Here is a 23780-nt window from a genome sequence, read left to right on the forward strand (position 1 = left end):
AGGTTACCACTGCGCGTGTGAGTACGTATCTGCAGCCTGGTTGGCTGCCGTCCTCCCCTTTAATCCCTGTAGTAGCGGAGCGGGAGGGGGATGCTGCTGTGTGAGTGACGTGTCACCTGACTCAGTGGGAGGAGTAAGTGTGATGATAAATAAATAAATACACTAGAGAATGCCAATCTGCTGATAACACCACCATCTACCTCCTCCGTTTGAAGCATCACCGGTGGTCATCGGTGGCACGGGGATAACGGGGGCGCATTTGGACGCAGCTCTGGATGGAGATGATACCGGGTACCGACTGAGCAAGAAACAACGCGTCCGTTGAATTTAAGGGTCGCTGTGAGGACTAATCCGAGAGCTGGAGGAGAGAGGAGGACGAGGACGCGACGAGCATCTTTTACGACGAGCAGTCATTTTATAAGGCTGTGACTAACGCGTTACTGTAAGCAATAGAAATGACTATCCTTTGGGGGGGAAATAATTCATGTTATGACTAAACCCAATATTGGAAATAATCAAGGAATCACACTGACCTACATTTAAATTTATATCGAGTTTGACGTTTGGAAAAACACAATTTTATTGTATGAGCCGTATAATTAGCCCATAGCTAGTGACCAGGCCTGTCTGACACACTGGAATGTGCTACAGTTATAATCGGCGAATTTCACTGGAGATAGAGTAGAGAAGGTGCCGCTTTAATTGCTTGCATTTATTCGTGTCAGTGCATTCGTCATCAACCTGCCATTGCAATTCCATGCTTTGAATAGATAAACGCACACCTCTCAACCAAAAATAAACCGGGCTCATTATTTGTTTCTGACCAACACGTAGTGTGTCCAGAGTGGATTTGTAGAAGTGGTCGTCTGGAACATTCTATCAGCGGGGACTGGAGAGTCTTTGGGGGGGGGACGATCATCTGACATTTGATTCTCGGGATTTGACACCGTGAAGGGAAGATGTCGGGGCAGACGCTCACGGACCGCATCGCCGCGGCGCAGTACAGCCTGACGGGATCCGAGGTGGCTCGTGCTGTCTGCAAATCGACCACTCATGAACAGACGGCGCCGAAGAAGAAACACTTGGAATGTGAGTATCCCCTCATCTGGCGTCCTGAGTGTATGCGTGCTAGGCCATGACACCTCCACCCACATTTCTCTCTCTCTCTCTCTCTCTCTCTCTCTCTCTCTCTCTCTCTCTCTCTCTCTCTCTCTCTCTCTCTCTCTCTCTCTCTCTCTCTCTCTCTCTCCTTCTCTCTCTCTGGACCAGCTCCAGTGATAGGCCATACATAATTGAAAAAGTTGCAAGGGCTGTCACTAATTCCGCAGGACCATTATCTGGCAGGTTCTATACAGGGTATTGAGACCAGTCGGCCAGTATGTGATAACAGTGACCCATCCTAGCACCTGCTGTCTCCAGACAGTGGACCAGCAGATACCTAATTTTCTGTCTCTCTCTCTGTCTCTCTCTTTCTCTCGGCCTCTCTCTCTCTCTCTCTCTCTCTTTCTCTCTCTCTCTCTCTCTCTCTCTCTCTCTCTCTCTCTCTCTCTCTCTCTCTCTCTCTCTCTCTCTCTCTCTCTCTCTCTCTCTCTGTCTCTCCTCATCACCAAACACAACTCCCCAGAGAGAGATGGAGGTCCAAGACACAGACCAGACCCATGTCATAGATCTCTGTGGCAGAAGAAGCATGTGCTTGTGTGTGTGTGTGTGTGCGTGTGTGCATGCAAGTGTGTGTTGTCAGAGTTTATAGGGTCCTCAGACTATCAGGGACAGATCTGTTAGCAGTGGCAGGTTCTGAGGTTCAGATTGGAGCAGATTTTTATCAACTGCTCTTCATCATCGCTCCCTGATTGAGCCATAGGCCGGCTCTGCCGACGGTGTGTCAGCAATCTTTTGACGTCTCAGAAAGTGCCCACTCAGCAGTCAAGTGCTCTTGTTGCCTGATGACTGTTGTGTCGATGTGCCCCCCCTCCCTGTTTGCTGTAGGTCTTGTGGCGACTACCTGCAGGACCACATCCACACACACACACTTACACACTCAAACACTACCACCAATTACATGTACCACTGAGATACCAGGACTGAACGTCCTGATCAGCCAATCCTTACACCAAGACTCAAGGCTCTCTCTTTCTTACTGTCTCTCTCTCTTTCTCTCTGTCTCTCTGTCTCTCTGTCTCTCTCTGTCTCTCTCTCTTTCTCTCCGGCCCTCTCTCTCTTTCTCTCTTTCTCTCTGTCTCTCTCTCTTTCTCTCTGTCTCTCTCTCTTTCTCTCTGTCTCTCTCTCTGTCTCTCTCTTTTTCTCTTTGGCTCTTACACTCACACTGTCTCCCCAAGGCACACAGGCGAGACACACACACACCGTTACTATGGGAATGGAGTGTGTGATGGTGAGCTAGCTAGGCAGAGCGGCAGAGAGGGATGAAGAGATGAAGAGGGTTAAAGGGGTGACATTGAGAAAAATAGACAATGAGATGGAGAGATAGAGGAAAAGAGGGAGCAACAGACAGTGATAGGGCAGAGTGCTATGTGTCACACAAACACACACACACACAATCACCAAGCATTGCCATATTATTGGTATTTGCGCTGCAGTAATGAGTCATGAAAAGGAAAACAAGATTTGGAAACGCACACGCACCTTATCCATATTCATGTGTTCATGGAGTGGGTTACTACAGTATGTGTGCATCAGGGATCACCCTCGCTGTTCACCCACGTCGGAGGCCATTTCGGCGTACCCGTTTCCCAGAAGGAGATAAAGAAGGATGTAGGAGGAAGGATGTAGGAGGAAGGATGTAGGAGGAAGGATGTAGGAGGGGGCAGGGCGAGGTGGGGAGGGGCGGAGAGGCAGGGGAGGGCGGAGAGGTGCATGGGGGCAGAGGTCGAGGAGGTGAGAGAGATGGAGGGAGGGAGAGGCGGAGGATGGGGACACGGAGGGAGGGGTAGAGGAGGTGAGAGAGATGGAGGGAGGGAGAGGCGGAGGAGATGAGAGAGGTGGAGGGAGAGGTAGGGGAGGTGAGAAGAGGCGTGGAGACGTCCCAGATAAACAGCAGTGTTTAGTCCTCAGTCTGGGCTGCTGCAAACACACTGACTCACCTCCACTGGGTTCCCACCCCTGTGCTGCTAGACTGCAGGCTGTCTGGTGCTGCTGGGTCATGTGTGTCGTGTGTGTGTCATATGGATAGCAGCAGTACAATTCAGCAGTATGATTGCCGGCCCAGAGCCAGATGCTGTCTGGCTGAAGCTTCCCAGATTATAGAGATCAGAGCTGCTTCCTCCCTCAAGTCCTGTCAGCTGGCTAATGGAGGCCCTCCTTACCACACACAATGTCCCCTTTCGTACTCTCTGTCATACACACGCACATGCACGCGCACACACACACACACACACACAATCAGACACACACACACACAAACAATCAGACACACACACACACACAAATAGACAAAGGCCTGTTTAAAGAGGGAGTGGATTACCAGAATGAAGAGTATGACATTGAGAAATGCATGTTGCTGTGTGTACATGTGTGTGTGTGTGAGGGAGTGAGAGAGGGAGAAGGGGAGAATATCCATCCCAACTTTCCAATGCTTTTTTTACGTCTAACCCTAACCCTTTTACGTGCTTTTTTAATAGTCTCTCTCTCTCACACTCTCTCTCCGTTCCACTCTATTTGTTTCCCCCTCCCTACATCCGTCCCTTTATCCCTCTCTCCATCCCACTCCCAGCCTCTCTACTCATGCAGTGCTAGCAGGCAGTGCTGCAGTAAAGGAGAGACACATAGGAGAGAGAGGGGGAGAGGGCCAGGAAGGGGAGAGAGAGAGAGAGAGAGAGAGAGAGAGAGAGAGAGAGAGAGGGAGAGAGAGAGATACCAAGAGAGAGAGACCAAGAGAGAGAGAGAGAGAGAGAGAGAGAGAGAGAGAGAGAGAGGGTGGAGGGGGAGAGGGTAAGAGAACCAGGAAGAGGGTCTTGGCAAGTTGGCTGCTCTCGTGCTGCAGTGATGATGTCATAGGAAGTGGCTGCTGCCTCTCATTGAGTTGGAAGGGACTGGAAACACACTCCACACTTCCTGGTTACCATGCAAATGACTGCTCCGACTCCTCCCCCTCTTTGTGTGCCTGGACACGCCCCCATCATCCCTCCCCTCCTGTCCTCCTCCTTGGGAGGTCAGTGTGTCCTTGGGTCTGCCACTCTGAATGTGTGACAGAGAAAGTACAGTATGTGTACAGTATATCCTGCTGCCAAGCTGGCTCCTAGCTAGACAGAGTTGCAGTACCGCAGGAATGCAGGTGTGGCCGGTTTCTGTTTGCTGCCTGTTTCTGACCGGATCGAGCAGCCAAGGAGGAAGCATGCCAGGAGGAACCGTCTTTCCCAAGGGAGAACGATAGTGGGTTACACAGGGAGCTGGGGAAGACTGAGGGAGGTGCAACGTGGGTTTAGTCTGAGCAAGCCAGACAGCAAGCAGGACCTCCTCTCCCCACTTTTCCTGGTCTGGTGCTGGTCTGGCCAGCCAGCAGTGCTTTCTGGGTAATGCTCCCAGTGCCCTGCTCCAGGGGGAGGGACTATAAATATCCTGCTGCTTTATGGACCATTCATGTGCAATGAAACAGCCTCACAGAGTCCTACTTCCTGGCTGGCGTTCGGTCCCAATATCTGGCTGCCTGACTTTCTGTCTCTCTATCTACTTGCTTATCTGTCTGTTTGTCTATTTGTCTGTCTGCCTTTGTACCTGCCTGCCTGCCTGCCTGCCAGTCTGCCTGCCTGCCTACCTGCCTGCCTGCCTGCCTGCCTGCCTGCCTGCCTGCCTGCCTGCCTGCCTGCCTGCCTGCCTGCCTGCCTGCCTACCTGTCTGTGTGTCTGTCTGTCTGTCTGTCTGTCTGTCTGTCTGTCTGTCTGTCTGTCTGTCTGTCTGTCTGTCTGTCTGTCTCTGATCAGTTGATTAAACCAGTATCAGAACAGGATACCATGACCCTGGGTGTGGTACAGCATTCCCTTGCTGGTCATTTGCGGCTTGTCCTGGCCCAGAGACAGTTGCACCAGGATGCTGGTAGTCCTGGCGACCAGCCAAGTACAGTGATGAGAGGTCTGTAGCATCTTTCATGTTGAGAGGAAATACGAGAATACCAGTTGCCTAGGAAACAGACTTGGCACAACTTCATTTGTACTCCATCGACATCTATGAAAAATACCTTACCATCCTGTGTGTGTCTGTGTGTGTGTGTGGTGCAGTGTGAAGGATTATTGTTCCTGTGCTGTATCTGGTATCACTTCCTTGTAATGATTGGTAACTGTTGAAATGTGAGTGTTTTCGATATGACACACATTCTCACACACGCACACACACTGATGCTGTGCTGAAAACATGACACTCAATATCAGCACCCCTCCCTTTCACATACACACACACACACACACACACACACAAACACACACACACTCTCTTATCCTGTCTCTTCTCTTATTCTACTACATACATTTGATACAGTCAGCCTCCCCTCTGTCTCCTCCCCCTCCTCCCATTGGCCAGTCACAAACAGGAGGATGTGATAGCGTGATGTCAGACCCACAATGCCCCTCTCCACTCGCTCCACTTCACCAGTATGCCTGCGGTGATGTGATGTCAAAAATAGAGCAGAGGGGCTGTGTGTGTGTGTGTGTGTGTATGTGTGTGTGTGTGAGAGAAAACAGACCCTTGCACCATGATACAGAAGTTGATGACAAACCTACCTGCGTCTTGTGAATGACCTCCTCAGACACACACAATCCCTCATACAGGCATCCACAGACTCATGCCTGTTAGTGTCCTAGCAGTGTTCTGCTGCTCAGAGCCCCAACCCTGACTCTCTCTTTATCTTTCTCCCTCTCCGTCTCCATCTCTGTCTGACTACCTGCTTCTGCCTGTTGGTAACCTGTGTGTGTGTGTGTGTTGTTGCAGACCTGATCCAGGCGACCCAGGAGACCAACGTCAACGTGCCCCAGATGGCAGACACACTATTTGAGCGTGCGGGCAACGCCAGCTGGGTGGTAGTGTTCAAGGCCCTGGTCACCACTCACCACCTCATGGTGCACGGAAACGAGGTGAGGAGGTCATACACACACACACAGCAGACACATGACACACACGCACATACACAGACACATACAAACAAGAGCTTGTTTGAAGATGACAGGTTGCGTTTCAGCAACAGTTTGTTGATTCAGTTATTCAAACATGTATTCTTTCATTTGTGTTTAAGGAGATCAGAGACAATAGTAAACGTGTGAAGAACCTGTTGGTTCAGGCTCTTCAGCACCAGGGACAGCACCCTCATCTATCACAGTTTACATGTGGACGGTGGTCAGCTCAGCTCACTCATGTGCGCCAGTACTAAAATGTAGACAGTGAACAGATCAGCGGAGATGCGACTCTCTTCTGTCTACATCTAACTCACAGCACAGTTCGTGCATGGATTCATGTAGGCACTCATTCAGTCATTCATTCATTAATTCAGTGTTATGTCACGGGGGTCAGCTGAAGGCAACAGATAGAGAGGCAGATGTTCAGCTGGTGGATCCTGCTGACTGTCACATCTTGACGAACCACTGCATGGGCACCCAGACAACAGGTGGAAGACAGACAGATGGCAGACAGAGAAAGAGAGAGAGAAAGGGAGAGAAAGAGAGAGAGATAGTGTTGGAAAAATTGAAGATGTATCACATTTATCCTGTATAAGAATGATTCTGTGTTCAGCATTCCTTGTGTGTAGAGAGAGGCCTACCCCCAAATCTTGGGTGACATGCGGCATATGTAAACAAGGTGACCTGGGCTGACCACTCTCTCTTACTGGAGAGGCCATAAAAGATGTCTGGCCTTATCTGTGTTGGGTGAATCATGTGGTTAAGCTTACAGGGGTCAAAAGGCACACAGAGAGAGAGAGAGAGAGAGAGAGAGAGAGAGAGAGAGAGAGAGAGAGAGAGAAGAGAGAGAGAGAGAGAGAGAGAGAGAACGAGAGAGAGAGAGAAGAAAAAAAAGGAGGATGGAAACAAAAAGATAATGAAAAAGATGTAGTGAGATGTGTGCGCGTGTGATTCTGCGATAAGAAGATAATGTCATTACACAGAGAGTCTGCAGAGAGATTACAGTGGGGTGGAGGATGTGTTATGAGGTTGCCATGGGTAACAAGGGTCACTGTGCCCCCCCCCCCCCCCACCCCAGTTAATCTACTCACTGGGGGCTTAGCTGGAGAGTGTGTTTCTTAATGGTTATGTGGTTGTGTGTGTGTGTGTGTGTGTGTGTGCGTGCGTGCGTGTGTGTGCGTTTGTGTGGAGACAGGTGTGGAGTGACTAGCGTAGTGTCTGGAGTGTGTGTCTCCTGTTAGACTGGGTAGATGGTTTCTAAGCTCACTGTCTGAGAAGGAGGAAGGATGAGGGGAAAGGGATAGAGGAGGAAGGGATGGAGGGAGCAAGTGGTACTTCCTTTCTCCAGAGAGGATCTCCTCTCCTCACCTCATGAAAGTCATACTTTGATTTGGAAGGCAGCCAGTAAAGCTCTTAAAGGGGCAAGCAAAATACACCTGAGGATGTTTTAAGCCATGGTATCTATGTATGTGTGCGCGTAGCCAGTGTGGTGAAACTCACTTCTCAAGTATGTAATTGGCCACCCGCGGCAAGTGGGTGGCCTAGTGCTAGCCTTTCGTTGGCGTAGTTGGTAGTGGTGGCGCTTGGGAAGTCAGAGGTTGTAGGTTTGACTCCCAGTGGGTGCGAAAAGTGGCCCGTATGACTCTGACGGAGCTTGCAAGACCATGTCTGTTACATGGGTGTAGAGAGAGAAAGACAGTACTGTGTGTGTTGCTGATTGGATAGTGCTGCTTCCTGTCTCCTCAGAGATTCGTCCAGTTCTTGGCCTCCAGGAACACCCTCTTCAACCTCAGCAACTTCCTGGACAAGACCGGCTCCCACGGTGAGGAGTGACTCCTGTCCCCTGTCCTGAGCCCCCTCTTCCCCCCCTCCCCACCTCCGCGGTGAAGAGTGACTCCTGTCCCCCCTACTGTCCCGTCCTGACCCCCCACCGCCCCACCTCCTCTACCATCGCCCGCCCTTCCTTTCTCCCCCACCTTGCATTCTCTCCTACCCTGTCCCCCCATCCACCTTCCCCTTCTCCTTTCACACCTCGCACTCCCACCTCTCTCCTCTCCTCTCCAACCCACCCCCCACCACTAATCTCTCCCCATTTTCCCAACCTCTCTGATGTAGAGTCAAACTGTCACCCGTGGCGATTAAAAACGGTCTCCGCGGTGATAAATATGGCACCCCACAGAGACATAAACAGGCCACTGTAGAACAACATCCAAGAGTGACACGTGTGTGTGTGTTTTCCTCCCCAGGCTACGACATGTCTACGTTTATCAGGCGCTACAGCCGCTATCTGAACGAGAAGGCCTTCGCCTACAGACAGATGTCATTTGACTTCGGACGAGTGAAGAAGGGGTGAGCCCTCTCCTTCTCTCTCTCTGTCTTTATCTCTCTGTTTCCACCTCTCCATCTCTCCATCCGTCCGTCTTTCTCTCTTTCCATCTTTCTCTCTTCATCTCTCTGTCTCTTTCTGTCCATCCCACCAACTCTTATTGCACCGTCTCTCCATCTTTTCCTCCATTTCTCCATGTCCCTCTCCATTGCTCTCTCTCTATCTCTCTCTCTCTTTCTCTCCCTCCATTTCTCTGTCTCAGGCTTTCCACCTCTCTCTCTCTCTCTCTCTCCATCCCTCCACGCCTCTCGTTCAATCTCTTTCCATCCTGCTAAGTCAGTCACTTCAGCTAGACTGATTCTCTGTTGAGATCTTCAGCCGTGTTTAACAGTGTGGTCTACATCAGTGCACTGCAGTAGACTGTCGCCCCCCCCCCCTCCCCCCCGACCCCTCAGGCTTATCCTGCCACCCTCCCCCAGAAGAACAACAGGCATCATCTAAGCCACCTTTCTGAGTCAGGGGTCCTGTCTGTCAGTAGGAATGAGTCAGCGAGCTCCAGCAGAGAGAAGGCCCTGCATGTGCCTGTGACTGGCCTGCTTGGCTGATTGCCTGCTAGAAGCATTTACTATCTGTATGGTAGAAAACATCATTTGGGACCGTCAGTGTTCCAAAAGACACATCAATGTTCTTACTCATAGACCTCATTCTGGGCCTCATGTGCTAATGCTTCTGCACCCACTTCAGGCGTATTTGTTTCGCAATATGCGTGTAAAAGTATACGCAGCTCTGAGGTAAAAGCGCAGGGTGCCTGTCGCGGGAACTGAAAAGGGCAAATTGCTCCTTTCCGTGTAATGCATATGCATTCACGGGAAGGTCAAGGGGAAAGTGGGAGTTTCCCATAAAGAGATGGGAGGGGGTGCGTAAAGTGCACCTAATTATGTATTCCACGGTATGTACAAAAACCACCCGTGAAAGTGGGCCTCTATTTTGCGGTGATAAATTTTTTTGTGTGTCGGTGTGGAATTCCCGCCTTGCATAATATTTAAATTCGCTGTTACCTCATGAACAAGCACATCAATTTCGTTATCACTAAATCTTTGTTTTCGCTGTTTTGACTTGGCTGATCCATGATAGTAAGAGAGAAGGAGGCCCAATCGATTGCGCGTTTAAATTGCGCTCGCAATTTTCGGTATCGTGGGCGGAGAAAGGCGCTGATCACCTGATGAACTGCAGGTTTCGTAAATACGACGTAAACTGAAGTATCACAGCGTGTGCAATCTGCGGGTTGGCCTTGGCGCTAATAAAGCTACGTTTGCACGTACATGAGGCCCTCTGCCCCTCCTTTATCTTTCTCTCTCCTTATCTCTTTATCTCTCTGTATCTCTCTCTCTCTCAGATCTGATGGAGTGATGAGGACCATGTCAGTAGATAAGTTGTTGAAAGGGATGCCCATCTTACAGAGCCAGATAGATGCTCTGCTGGAGTTTGAGGTAACTAACCAGCTAACGAACAAGCCAGCAAATGAACTAACAAACTAACTTTCAATAGGTGTGTTCGACTCCATGCAGCCTGTTGGCACCGCTGGTGCTGCATGAAGTCGAACGCACCTAATAACGTTTTTGATCATCTATGATGCGGCATCCTGCTCCTGTCTGATAGGTCCATCCCAATGAGCTGACCAATGGCGTGATTAAAGCCTGCTTCCTGCTCCTCTTCAAGGACCTGATCAAGTTATACGCCTGCTACAACGACGGCATCATCAACCTTCTAGGTCATGGTTACCTCTGTCTCTCTCTCTCTCTTACCTCTTGGTTCATCTTTTTCGATCTCTCTCTCTCTCTCTCTCTCTCTCTCTCTCTCTGTCTCTCTCTCTCTCTCTCTGTTCTCTCACACCTGTCCTGCTTTCTCAATCTGCAATGTCTCCTCTTCTTCTCTTCCTCCTTCCTCTCCTTTGTCTCTCTCCTCTCTCGCCCGCTCTCCTGTCTCTCTTTCTCATGCGTCTCTCTCTTTCCTCTCTGTCTCCCTCTCTGTCTCCTCCTCTCTTTCTGTGTGTGACTTGCAACATCCGTCGGCCCCACAGAGAAGTTCTTCCAGATGAAGCGAGGCCAGTGTAAAGACGGCCTGGAGATCTACAAGAGGTTCCTCACCAGGATGACACGGGTGTCCGAGTTCTTCAAGACCGCTGAGGTACGGCACCTGCCGCACACACCACACTGCTGACCCGCCGGGTTGAGCTCTTCAGTCCTGTATACGTGCTCCAGCTGAACCTCAGTCCTTCTCTTTCACAGCAAGTGGGGATCGACAAGAATGACATTCCGGAGTTGACTCAGGTAGGACCATCTCAGACTCCAGCCTCTCCGCTCTCCTTTGTGACTCTCCCTACATTGTCTCTCTATCTATACTAACACACGCTTAGGACTAACACTGCGCATGCCAGTGTTGTGGTGATTTATTCAGTGTCGCATCGCATGAGTGTTTTGATTCATGGAACTACAACTCCCAGAATCGTGTTCTCTGGAGGCGTCACTCTAGACCCCTGCTGCCTGTAATTTAGCTGCCATCCCTGGCCAATCGCTGTCAATGTTCATTCACAAGTGACCTGAGGGGTCCTCATTGGTGAGGTTGTCATGGAGGGGGCGTGACCCATGGACCTATCCCGTCCTCCATGCCACCAATGAGCGGAGGTTCCTTGGTGATTGACAGACCCTCTGCCCTATCTCTTACAGCGGTGCCGCAGCATCGTGCAGGCTGAGAGTGTGAGTAGTGTGTAGTGCACAGAGCTAGCTAGCTTCAGAGCCAAGCGCACAGGCGAGAATAGCATTGCGCTGCACACACAGCACAGCAAAGTGCAGCACCGTTGATCTGGGCTGAGCTGGGCGCACAGTGTCAGATGCAGAACTGGATGGACCTGAGCGGACCTGAGTCTCAGCGCTTGCATAACCTCTTGATATTGAAACCAGAGCACGGTCTACCTCTTGGTCGGAGTCTTGGTGCACTGGAATGTTGCTGTAAGTCACACTGATGCCTGTCTGTTCCACAAAGATGAACCCTCTTGTCCTGGAAGCGGACCAGAGTCAGCATCAATCTCTGGCAGGCACCGGGCCAGACATTGTGGCTTCTGGTCTTATCTGAGTGCCGACCGAGAAAGCAGCGGTCATATGTCTAATCTCCCGACTGCCTGCTCTCAGGTCTCTGTGGAGATCATGCCCCGCCCCCCTCCTTGTCTCAGGAGACAGGTTTATCACACTCTGGGGGCCCAGCGTCTTATTACAGCTGATAGGAGTATCATAGCTATCACAGCTGCTGTTGCTGTAATGGCGTCAGGCTTCGTTGCTCAGAAAGCCGAGGAAGTGGAGTGGCTGTCGGAGGACGCAGACCTGGGAAGTGGAGCAGGAGAGAAGGGAGGAGAGGAGAGGGGGATAGAAGGACGAGGGAGATTGATTTAGCTGTTCTATATAAGAGTGACATGATGATCCAGCATGGTAGACGTGTGTGTCTGACTGCCATCGGCAGGTGTATGTGTGTGTGTCCTGCCTGCATGTGTAAAACGATGGGCTTGAGGTCTGTGTAGCCTGCTGCAGTGCATTGTGGGTACCCGGAGCATGTTCATTCAGTCTTTGCATGTGACCCCTGTGAATCACCTGAACGTACGTTATGTCTTATATCCGTCACCTGTGTGTCTGTTTACTGCCACTTTCTGACCAGTGTGTGTGTGTGTGTGTGTGTTTTACGTTCTGTCCTGTCTGCTCCCGCCAGTATAGGCTGTTGCCACCACCACCTCCCGGTTTCCATAGTAACCCCCCCCCCCCCCCTCTCTCATCCTGCAGGCCCCGGAGAGTCTGTTGGAGTCCCTGGAGACCCACCTTAACACCCTGGAGGGGAAGAAGCCGTGAGTAGCCCTGCTCACTCCCATCGATCCCTCTCCCACGCTGACCTGCACATGCCCAGCTCACACGCTGACCTGCACATGCCCAGCTCACACGCTGACCTGCACATGCCCAGCTCACACTCTGACCTGCACATGCCCAGCTCACACGCTGACCTGCACATGCCCAGCTCACACTCTGACCTGCACATGCCCAGCTCACACTCTGACCTGCACATGCCCAGCTCACACTCTGACCTGCACATGCCCAGCTCACACTCTGACCTGCACATGCCCAGCAGCCCCTCACTCTCCTTAGTAGCTCTCTCAGACACATATCGCAGTAGCCCAACTCCCTCTCTCAAATGCTCACACTCACGTTATGTAGGCTAACTCACTCCTTCAAACACACACATGTTGCGACGGACTCATTCCCTCTCTCCAACGCTCACACTCATGTTGTATAGGCAAACTCCCTCTCTCAAACACTACCACTTTGATGGAAATGAAGTCCCTCACTACAAGGACTTCTCTCTGCTTCTCTGAAGCTACTAATATGTCCTTCACTGGTCGTGATTGCTCAGTGCTGACCTGTGTGTCACTGGCCAGGCTGGTAACTTGTTTTGTCTGTTCCTGTTTCCTTTGTGCACAGAGAGGAAAAGTGAGTATTCAGCTTGACAGGGTGGTGTGGCCTAGGGGGGGTGGGGGGGGGGGGGCGGGGGGTGGTGGTGTCTGGATTGCTGGACGACATCTTTAATTGAACATTTAACCTTTACTTTCTTTAACATGATACAATGTTAAGCCAGTGCTGCGTTGTGTCATGATTACGAACAAGGTTCCATGAAACATCAGGACTCTATGGAACTCTTGAAGTAAAAGAAATGGCGTAGAATGGATGTCTTTTTATATTTTTGAGACTGTTCATTACTAACAGAAATTTTATTTTGTCTGCTAATAATGTGACACTTTTGATTTGAACTTGCTGTCGCTGTGTCACTAAGCTCTGACAGATCATGTCTGCTCACATTTAATCATGCATGTATTAAGGTCATGAGATCTATTGATCTGGCCTGACTGTGATCAGGTCATGTTCAGATCTCCTGATCGTGACCTGGCTGTGATCAGGTCATGTTCAGATCTACTGATCCTGGCCTTAATGTGATCAGGTCATGTTCAGATCTCCTGATCCTAGTCTTGAGGTGATCGGGTCATGTGGTCACGGCATGATCTGGCCAGGTGATGTTTTGATGGTGATGGTTGTGATGTCATGATGTAGGGTTATTGTAATGTGGTTAACTCCTCTCCTGTTGATCTCTCTGCAGGTCTCCCAGCAAGGTGAGTGAGACCCTCTCCTCCTGTCTAAACAGCTATTCCCAGTCTCAGTTGATGATGATGTGTTTGGAGTGAGGCCCCAAGGAGTCAGAGCAGTCAAGTCATGCCTCGTTATGTAACCGGGTCAAGTACCATGGTAACGGGGGCATACTCTCCGTGGTAACAGGATACGACAACCAACAACGTCTCCCCCGCCGCCGCCGCCGCCGTTCCGGCTACGACCACCGAGCCTCCCGCTGCCGCCTCTGCCACTGCCGCCAGCGGCCCCCCCGCCAGGCCCGGCCCCCCCGTCCGACCCAGCCCCCCCACCATCACCTCCCCCCCCAGGTCAGCCCCTCCCCCCCCACTCCATCAATGCTGGGGCACCCAGGGAGGATGTCCACGTATGTGTGGATGTCCGTCTCTTATCTCTCATCTCCCTGCAGCACTGGCTTCGATGACCTGCTGGATCTGGACCCCATGGCCGCCCCACCAGGGGGCGCTGCCGCAGCCTCCACCACCACCGGCTGGGGAGGTGAGACACAGCACGGCCCTCCTCCACTCCTCCCCTCCTCTTTTCCTCCCTCTTTCTGCTTCCTCTCCCTCCCCTGCCGTAGTCTCTTTCATGTCGTCTTATTCCTCTGTCAGCCACTAATGCGAATACTATGAGAAGTAATGATCTCTCTCTCTCTCTCCCCCCTCTGCCTCATGCAGATCTGCTTGGCGAGGGTGAGTACGGTAGAGAAGCCGTTCCTTGTTGTCTTGTGGTCAAGATGATAACCAGAGCCTTCAACCTCAGTAGCAAACTGTTCTCTCTGGCCTGTCACTACGCCTGTCCTGCTTTCTCAATCTGCAATGTCTCCTCTTCTTCTCTTCCTCCTTCCTCTCCTGTCCTCCTTCCTTCCTTCTGCGCCTGTCTTCTCCTGTCTCCCTTTTTTATTCCTTTTTCTCCTCATCTCTCTCCCTGCCTCCAACCCTGGTTTCCATGCTTCCTTTGTGGTTGTGTCCGGGGGGGTATTTGTGGTTGTGTTTGGGTGGGCGGGGATGGGTGTTGGGGGTGATTTGGGTGTTGACCCTGTAGCGACCTCGGCTGCTACCGACGGCGCCGCGGACGCTCTTCTGGACGAGTCTGACTCTGTCCCTGACTCCGCCCCCGCCACCGAACCTGCCGCTGCTGCTGCTGCGCCCGCAGCTGCCACGCCCGCAGGCGCCGCTGGCCCCGCCCCCGCCTCACTGCCCGTCCCCGCCCCCGCCTCCTCCGCCTCTGACATGGACCTGTTCGGAGGTCAGTGGGGAGGGATGGGGAGAGAGGGGTTGAGGATGTGAATGGTGCTGAAGGGTACAGGCAAAGGAGGGGGGGAGGGGGGGAGCACAGCCTCTTGCTACCTGCAACATGATTGATTAACATTCAACGATTGATTACAGTAACATCCGAAATGCAACTTTAAACATCCACTGATATTCAAATACATAAAAAATCCATTAGCACACATCAATTGTGATGCAAAAAGAATTTAAAAACAGTTGTGTACCTATCTATCGAGTGTACCTGTACAGGAGACATCAGTCCTTAAGAACGACAACCACACACACCACCAGTCTGGCCTGGCCTGGGTGACATCACCATGCTCCAGCCTTGTTGCCTAGGAGATAACATCCCTCTGATGTTACTGTGAGATCAACCGCCTGCCCTACTAGCTCTGCTTTACCCTAGTATACTCTAGTATACTCTGCTTTACTGTAGTATACTCTAGTATACTCAGCTTTACTCAGCTATACTCTAGTATGCTCTGCTGTACTCTGCTGTAATCTAGTATACTGTCGTATACTCTGGTATACTCTGCTGTGGTATACTGCTCTCCCCTAATGCTGACCTCCCATCTCTCCTCCCATCTCTCCTCCCTCCATCGTCTTGGTCTTCATCCACCTCATCCTTCAACCCCTCCTCTGTCGTACTGCGTCCTCATCACTATTCCTACTCCGTCCACGTCTGTCTGTCTGTCCGTCTCACTGTGCATCTGGGTGTCGTGCCCCCCCCCCTTCCCTGTCACCCCCCCCCCCCTGCCCCCCCAGATGCGTTTGCTCCCTCTCCAGGCGACGGGCCAGCTACGGCAGTACGAGCACCTGCTGCTGATGCTTTTGGTGGATCTGGTGGGTGACAGCACCGCTAAGCGTCTGTGTGTGCGCATGCGTGTGGGCACGTGGGCGCGCGCGTGTGTGTGTGTGTAGGACGCTGTAGTGAGTATAGGCTGCTTCCGTTTCTACATGGGACAGTAGGGAATCATGTGACCTGTCATCACCTCGATATGTCTACTGTCCCCTGCCCCCCCCCTCCCACGCCCCTCACCCATCCCTTGCCCCCCCCCCCCTCCCAGCCTAGCCCCTCACTGCCCCGCCACCTAGCCACGCTTTGATATAACCCACTCAATACTCTACTAATAAAACAGCTCATACCGCCCAACCCCCCCTCATTAATCCGATGACACCCGCCAGACATCATCCCTCTGGATCTGGTCAGCCAGTCTCTCTCTGTGGGCAACCAGGTGGACTTTAGCTCTGGTCCTGCCCTACCCCCACCCAGAGCCTGACCGCTCTGGAACAATATAGTGATGCACTGATGCTTAGGGCTTCAATCACAGGGGGCTGTCCGTACTATGCGAGACAGAGCTTCTGTAACCAAGGTAGTGTGTTCAATGTGTGTGTTCAGGCGTGTGTTCTAAGTTGCATGGTGTCTCTGTGTTCAGATATCCCGATGTTCAACCGCTGGATTTTCTCTCCTGTCTGCTTTTAACCATGTTTGTTGTTGAACAAACCTTCCCATATCCTTTCTCCCTCCTCCCCTCTTCCTCTCCTTTCTCCCCCCTCCCCCTCTCCCTCTTCCTTCTCCCCCTCCCCCTCTTCCTCTCCTTTCTCCCCCCTCCCCCTCTTCCTCTCCTTTCTCCCCCTCCCCCTCTTCCTCTCCTTTCTCCCCCCTCCCCCTCTCCCTCTCCTTTCTCCCCCCTCCCCCTCTTCCTCTCCTTTCTCCCCCCTCCCCCTCTCCCTCCACTTTCTCCCCCCTCCCCCTCTCCCTCTCCTTTCTCCCCCCTCCCCCTCTTCCTCTCCTTTCTCCCCCCTCCCCCTCTTCCTCTCCTTTCTCCCCCCTCCCCCTCTCCCTCTCCTTTCTCCCCCCACCCCCTCTCCTTTCTCCCCCCTCCCCCTCTCCCTCTCCTTTCTCCCATCTCTCCCTCCCAAAGACCCCTTCGCCCCCTCTGAGGGGAGCGCAGCCCTGGCTCCAGAGATGGACCTGTTTGCCATGATGCCGTCCGACGCGGGGGCCGTCACCATCACCCCCACCTCCAGCGAGACTCCGCCCATCGCCCCCCTCGCTCCGATTCTGCCCGTGGCCCCCCCTAGGGCCCCCGCCGCCACCACAGAGGCTGCGGCTCCACCTACCCTCGACCTCTTTGGTGGTAATGTCACCACTCTCTCACTACTCCCCTGCACTGCATCCGTCTGCATTTTGAAGGCGATGTTGACTGTGATGACGATGACGATGATAAAACGTCCCTCCTACATTTCAGAGTTCTATCGTTATCATTTGGTTTCCTTCCATGTTTCAGTTGTTTGATTTGGAACATTTTAGGCACTGAGTCATTCAAGCATTTTGACCACCTCTGTAAATAATGTATGTTTTTGTATGCAGTATTGAGGCATTGATATTAGCGGAATTAGTGGAATATTGAACCACTCAGAGTACATTCCACAATGGGTAGTTCCAACCCTTGAAATCTGATTGGTTGACAGCCTTGGTATTTTGATATTTGAGATATTATTTCGCAACCACACGGATTATCAGTAAACACATTGATTTATTAACATGTAGATCAAATGCATTGCGTTTCTACTGAGTATAAAGTAGCTATAATATATCTATACATTAGCCCTCAACTGTAAAATAACAGTAATATACCCTGGCCTTTTGTGAGCTATTGCTTGCAGTGAGTATATGAATCCTTAGAGGAAGTAACTAAACATAGTTTGTCCATATATCCAGAGGTTGGTCAGCTTGTTAATGAGTCCATTTACTAATGATCCTGTGCAGTTTGCTTCCTCGCACATCACCTCTGACCACTTCCTCCTTCTGATGACCACCTCCTCCTTCTGCCGCTCTGATCAGCTTGCATTTTGAAAAACATGTCGATGACTTGTCTGAACCAAAGTCTGCTTTTCTGCTCTCTCTGACCCTCTCTCACCCTCTCTCTATTTCTCTCACCCTCTCTCTCTCTGTTCCTCTCCCCCCTCTCCCTCTTGTTCCCTCTCTCTTCCCTTGAACTCATCAGCTGCCGCCGAGCTAACCGTTTGTCCTTGTTTGTAGATGTGTATGATTCTATGCCTGAGCACAGCCCCACCACAGAGACCAAGGCAGTCACTCCTAGCGTAGACCTGTTTGGGTCAGGTACAGGCCTTGATTCCTCTCTTCATGTGTACCGGTTCCCCTCCTCCTCTTCTCATCTGTTATTCCACGCGTCTTGGTTTGTCCCCATAGTTGTATGCCACTTGTGCAGTGCATGTCTCCCCACTTGCTACTTGGTCTATCCTTCCTCCGCTCTCTCGCACTTTCGGTTTCTGCTAACGCTTTTTCTCTGCTCCTCCTCCTCCGCCTCCTCTTCCTCCTCCTTCCTCTCCGGCCGGCCCGGGCAGACCTCCCTGCCGTCTCCCGTGGGCCCTCTCCGCTGCCCGAAGCCGACATGGCCGGAGACATCTTGGTAACGGGTGAGCGCGCTCTCCTCGGTCATGTGACCCCCCACCGCCCCAACAGTGCCCTGTGGCGCAATCCGGAACGGCCTCGGAATCTGCGACCCAGCTGACTGTATCACACCGGTGTCTTTCTTTCTCTCTCTCTCTCTCTCTCCCTCTGTCTCTCTTCTTCTTCCTATTTCATCGTGACCTGTGACCTTAACTTTGCTTATCGTTCCAGGACTAAACTCAATGGTTAGTGAAGTAAATCTGTCTTTTTCTCTTTCTCTTTTTCTCTCTCTTTGTCTGTGTGTATGTGTGTGTCTCTCTCTCTTTCTCTCTGTCTATTTCTAGACTCGTTCTCTGATCCAGCTCCAGTTCCGGAAGCCTCCTCTCCTCCCAAACCCGAGCCTGAAGCAGTCATTGACCTGCTAGGTACTGGGGCGGCTCCTCCTTTTCCTCCTGTACACCCATCCTCCTCCTCTTCCTCCATCCTCCTCTTTCTACACACCTCCTCCTCATGCCCCTTTCTGCTCTTCCAACTCCTATCCCCTCAAAATGCCTCCTTCTCCTCCATTCTCAGCATCACTTCTTCAACAGTATCTCAGCACTGTGTTCCCTCCCCTGGTTGTGTTGTTTGCGTGGGTGTGCGCTTGCACTCTAACACCCCCCCCCCCCACCGCCAAATCATTTGTTAACCCTCCTTATTTTTCCTCCATACTGTCTGTTTGTGTCCCCCCCCCCCTCTTCTGGCTGGCCCTGCAGACACCTTCAGCAGTCCTGCGGAGATTCAGCCTGCTGCCCCTGGGGGGCCTGCAGACGACCTGCTGGGAGGTACGCCCCCCCCGCCCCCACCACGCACACCACCACCACCACCACCCAAAACGCTCACACACACACCTCCTGTCTCGATCTCTCACACGCGCGTTCCCGTGTCTGTGTGTTCACTCCGTGTCGTCACGGCGTCAACAGGTTCTGAGTCAGCCCCAGCGTGACTCCACGTTTGTTCCCCTCCTCGGAACGAATCCCTCCTCCGTGGCGGCCGAGCACCAGGGTCTCTCCTCCGCCTCTCGTTAACGCCCCTCTCTCCTTTGTCCCACGGTGCACCTCCGCCAGGGCTCATCTCACCCAGCCTGGCCCCAACAGCTGCCCCTGCCCTCGCGCCCGCTCCAGCGCTCGTCCCCGCCCCGGCCCTGGCCCCGGCCCCCGCCACGCTCCCGCTCCAGAACGACCTGCTGGAGTCTGGCTTCGACGTCCTGGGATCCCTGCCATCCCCGACCCCCCCTGTGCCAGCCATGCCCACCATGCCCGTCATGCCCATCATGCCTATCATGCCAGCCATGCCAGCCATGCCCACGGCCCTGTCAACGGAGGATACAGCTGCTGTGACAGCGCCATCTGGTGGCTTCGACACCTCAGGTAGTAGGACCCAGGAAACGGAGAGAATAGAGCAGAGAAAAAAATGACATCAATCATGTATAAAAAAACATAGACGGAATAATAGTCCCTGTAAGCTAGTCACTAAATTGGGTGAGAGAGAATGCTTGTAATAGTACTATGCAGCCTATCATTTATCTGTAGTGTTTATATTGGATGTTTGAGGCTGAGCCAGCTGGGTGCTCTTTCAATGCTACCACTGTTGTGGTCATATCTCTGTCCTCGAAATAGCTATGGGTTGTTCTATACTGCTGCTGTTGTGTACATGTGTGTGTGTGTGTGTGTGTGTGCAGTTTCCATGCGACTGGCTGTGTCACGCTTCACTGCTGACAACACTGCTTATGTAACTGACAGTCACCACTGCTAACAGCTTTACTCCTCCTCGCCCCCCACCTCCCCCTTTCCTCTACATGTTGGCCTTCCTGGCTGATCCTCTCGCTCTCTCTCTCTCTCTCCCTCTCTCCATCCTTCCCCCTGTCCTTTTCTTCTCCTTCCTCTACCCCCTCCCCCGCCCTCACTGCTCATTGCTTGCTGCTACCGTGTCATTGGTGAGTTCACAAGCTTTTCCCCCCCACAATGCTTTGCAGCTGCTTGGATTCCGTAACCGTCGTAGAACGTCCGTGTTGTTTGCATGGTTGTGGCACATTAGGATTCTCGCTGTATCTCCCATCATGGATTGTATCCTGTAGGTCTTTCTGCAGGCTGGTTTCCCTTCAGCCACTGCTCTGGCCATCTAGTATGCTCTGGACACCTGAGGCGGTTCATTACACATCACCAGTGAATGGTGCCAAAATGGAACATTTCTGTAATGCCCTTTGATGCATGCTAATCACAGTAGTCATTTGGCGCATGCAGTACACAGCATACTGAGTGTGTATGTGTGTGTGTGGAATGTCACATATATGTGTGGTGATGTCACATCTGTATGAGGGGATGTCACATGTCTCTGTGGTGTCGTCATGCCTGTATGTGGTGAGCGACCCACCGCGTCCTTGAAGGATCTAACCCGCCCCTCCTCTCTCAGTGCTGGGGGGTCTAGGGGAGCTGCTCATGCCTGCTATAACGCCCCAGAGCACTGGGGGCAGCACAGCAGGAAGTACCACAGGGAGCACTGGCACCCCCGCCACTGTGGGACCACCGCCGGCCACGCCCCCCGCCAAGACCATCGGGGGAGACCTGGACTCCTCATTGGCTAACCTGGTGGGAAGTACGTATATGGTCACGCCTGGGTCTTGTTTAGCAGCTGCTGAGGCTAACAGTGCAGGCAGAAGCATTCATGATTCTTTCCTCCTTCTGTTCCTCTCTCTTGTAGATTTGGGGGTGACGAGCCAGAAAAAGTAAGTATGGGTCTATATGTATGTGTTTATATGTGCCGTATGAATGTGTGTGGGTCTAGTCCCTGTTATTAGGTGTGTATGTGCATGTGTGTATGTTTAGTCTTTCTGGTGTGTGTATGTGTGTGTGTGTGTGCCTAGACATGAACCACTGGTCTGTGTGTTAAGTGTCTGATCTCTGGTGTGTGTGTCTAGCCTCTGACCACGTGTGTGTGTCGTGTTAGGGACCAGCAGTGGAATGAGAAGAAGCTGACAGGAGGGTCTAACTGGATCCCCCAGGTGGCCCCTACCAGCTGGGGTACACCCGGACCGCAAATGGTAGGAGCTCTTACATCACACCGGCCTCACCCCCCCACCTCCCGCCTTCCCACCCAGCCCCACTCCCAGCACAGCTCTCTTCACCCTCCCCTCTGTTGACGGTTTACTTACGTCCCGTTTCCTAGCCTGGCTTCGCCCCCGGAGCCCCAGGAGCCCCTCCCCCTGGAGGAGCTATGGCTCCACCAATGGGAGCCCAGCCCGGCTTTGGCATGGTGAGAACTGGGACACGCACACACAGCTATAGGATAACGTATTGCCTCATGATGCCCACCTCATATATATATATCTAACCTGTGGTGCCCCTCCTCCCCTCTCCTTCCCCCCACCAGGCCTCTACAGCCGGGCCCGGGGCCCCCATGATTCCTCCCATGATGATGGGACAGACCCCCATGATGAGACCAGCTCTCACTGGGGCTGCCGCACCTGGAGCGCCGGTAAATTGAACACACACTGTGTAACTGTTTCTACACAACAACACAAAGTAACCCGGGTAGTGCAGCGTGTAGTATCCCATCTGACTGCCTGTCTGTCTATCTTCCTGTCTGTGTGTCTCCCTATCTACCTGTCTGTCTGTCTATCTGCCTGTCTGTCTGCCTGCCTGCCTTCCTGTCTGTATGTGTTTGTGTCTGTCTGTCCCTGTCTATCTGCCAGATTTCTCCTGGTCCTGCCAGTCAGAGTCCCAAGAAGCCCAAGGACCCCCTGGCAGACCTCGACCTCAAGGACTTCATATAAACCTCCATGCCCTCCTCCCCCTCCCTCTAGGTGGGTATATCTCTTCAGTCAGGCCTAGTGAGGCCTGGTTAGAACCAGCAGCAGTATTCCTGATGACGTGAAAGGTTGCTTTCGGTGACGTGTAGAATGCCTAGCCTGCGTAGCATGTCTGACTGTCCTCGTTCTTTCTGTCTCCCAGCTGCTTGTTTTTCTGGAGCAGGGCCCTCCGATCTGTCTGGTGTTTTACTACGTCCCAAGATTCCAGAGATGTTTGTCAGCCCCCCCGCCCCACCCTGCCCTCCGCCCCGCCTCACCCTGCCTTGCCCCGCCCACTTTTGTGTAATGTTGTAGCACAGACTGTGAAAGTGTTCGTTGGTGTGTGCTCGTGTAGATGTCCTTTGTCTAAACAAATCTACACGAAAAAAATGAAAAAAGTGAAGTGGACATAAACGAGCAGGAGAGTGGAGGCGGGACTGTTTAGGCTCTTTTTCCCAGTGTCTGCGTTTCAATTGGATGACGTGTGTTTATGCCCCTGGCCCCGCCCCTTGCTCTCTGCGCTGAGCTCCACTCCCTTCTCGAGGGGGTGGGGGCGGAGCTTCACCCCCTGACCGGCCCCCTGGTCAGCTGTAAAGAAGCCTTGTGTGTCCTGCAGAGCGTCGTCTTGATGTACATAAACCTGGCAGACAGACACAAAGGCTGTCTATATTCTGTATGTCCGTGGAAGAGAATATTGATGTGAATCTGATATCAAACTCTATGAAGTCATGTGACCATTATCTCCCGTCGTCATTTCAAACGTACTTGGAGACAAATAGTGAATATACTGTATAATGAATACATATTAAGAATCAATGTGTATGGGCTGATTCCAACAAGAGTGTCTGGTGATATTTAAGGATATGTTTAGTTCTCTGTATTTTATGTATTTGTATTTTTTTATTTATTGAATATTTTTCTATTTGTTTGATATTTTGGGCGTCTGGTCCTTCTGGTGGCATCCTTCTCTCCTCTTCTGTGTGAGTGGTTGGTCTCTGGAGCGGACCGGTCCCATGTTTCTGCTTGTTTTCAGAGAATACGATTTCAGTTACTCCAAGGTCATATGTAGGTCACAGTCAGTGGGTCCCTCCTGAGCCATGATGTCATATCAGCCAATCAGACAGGATCAGTCAGCATATCAGCTGTCTCTAAAATCACCGAGCCGTTTGTGAAATCAACCTGTACGGATTGATGTCATGGCCACGCCCAGTTACAGTTAGGGTTAGGTTATTTTTGTATTTTAGAGGAGACCGTGCATACCTTTCCCATCCTCCTGCTCTGTTGTCATATCCTGTTTCAGTCGTGCGGCCCTCCCCTGTGGTTGAACCTGTGGTTTCGTGAGTGGACACGGGCCGGCAGCCTGTGTGTGTGTGCGTGTGTTTGTCTTTACACAGGAGGGCGCTGTTGAACAGTGAGACCCCACTCCCCACCCCACGACCCATGACCCCACCTCCCCCAGCCCCAGATATAGAAGACACTCTGTTTTAATGTCTATGAAAGTGACCGTCTCAGACATTGTTGTGAAAAAAGATGGTATAAAACTATAAAGGGGAAAAAACACTTTCTCATGATTGAGCTAAAAATGTATTTTTATTTTTTAAATTGGTATG

The 23780-nt window shown here is 52.0% G+C and overlaps 1 protein-coding gene across 1 annotated transcript; it reads left to right on the forward strand.

Moving 5' to 3' along the window:
* Positions 1–702: 702 nt before the first annotated feature.
* Positions 703–23780, forward strand: snap91a (synaptosome associated protein 91a). Its single transcript, XM_047038928.1, has 29 exons — positions 703–1089; positions 5935–6077; positions 7863–7938; positions 8363–8465; positions 9839–9932; positions 10102–10213; positions 10523–10629; positions 10731–10772; positions 12270–12331; positions 12960–12968; positions 13630–13642; positions 13806–13966; positions 14014–14153; positions 14333–14347; positions 14700–14903; positions 15692–15769; positions 16852–17067; positions 17973–18053; positions 18299–18370; positions 18689–18769; positions 19100–19168; positions 19451–19753; positions 20796–20978; positions 21084–21108; positions 21330–21423; positions 21549–21635; positions 21753–21857; positions 22075–22185; positions 22334–23780. Exons 1-28 carry the CDS (start codon positions 960–962, stop codon positions 22153–22155), a joined length of 2886 nt encoding a protein of 961 aa, XP_046894884.1. The 5' UTR covers positions 703–959; the 3' UTR covers positions 22156–22185; positions 22334–23780.

The sequence above is a fragment of the Hypomesus transpacificus genome, chromosome 2 (assembly GCF_021917145.1).
Source record: "Hypomesus transpacificus isolate Combined female chromosome 2, fHypTra1, whole genome shotgun sequence".
NCBI classification, from domain to species: domain Eukaryota; kingdom Metazoa; phylum Chordata; class Actinopteri; order Osmeriformes; family Osmeridae; genus Hypomesus; species Hypomesus transpacificus.

Excerpts from the sequence above, each read along its gene's own strand:
- snap91a (XM_047038928.1), top strand. The coding sequence starts at position 960 with ATGTCGGGGCAGACGCTCACGGACCGCATCGCCGCGGCGCAGTACAGC. Across the intron at positions 14,904-15,691 it reads TGACATGGACCTGTTCGGAG|ATGCGTTTGCTCCCTCTCCA; the intron begins GTCAGTGGGGAG and ends CTGCCCCCCCAG. Across the intron at positions 21,858-22,074 it reads CTGCCGCACCTGGAGCGCCG|ATTTCTCCTGGTCCTGCCAG; the intron begins GTAAATTGAACA and ends TCTATCTGCCAG.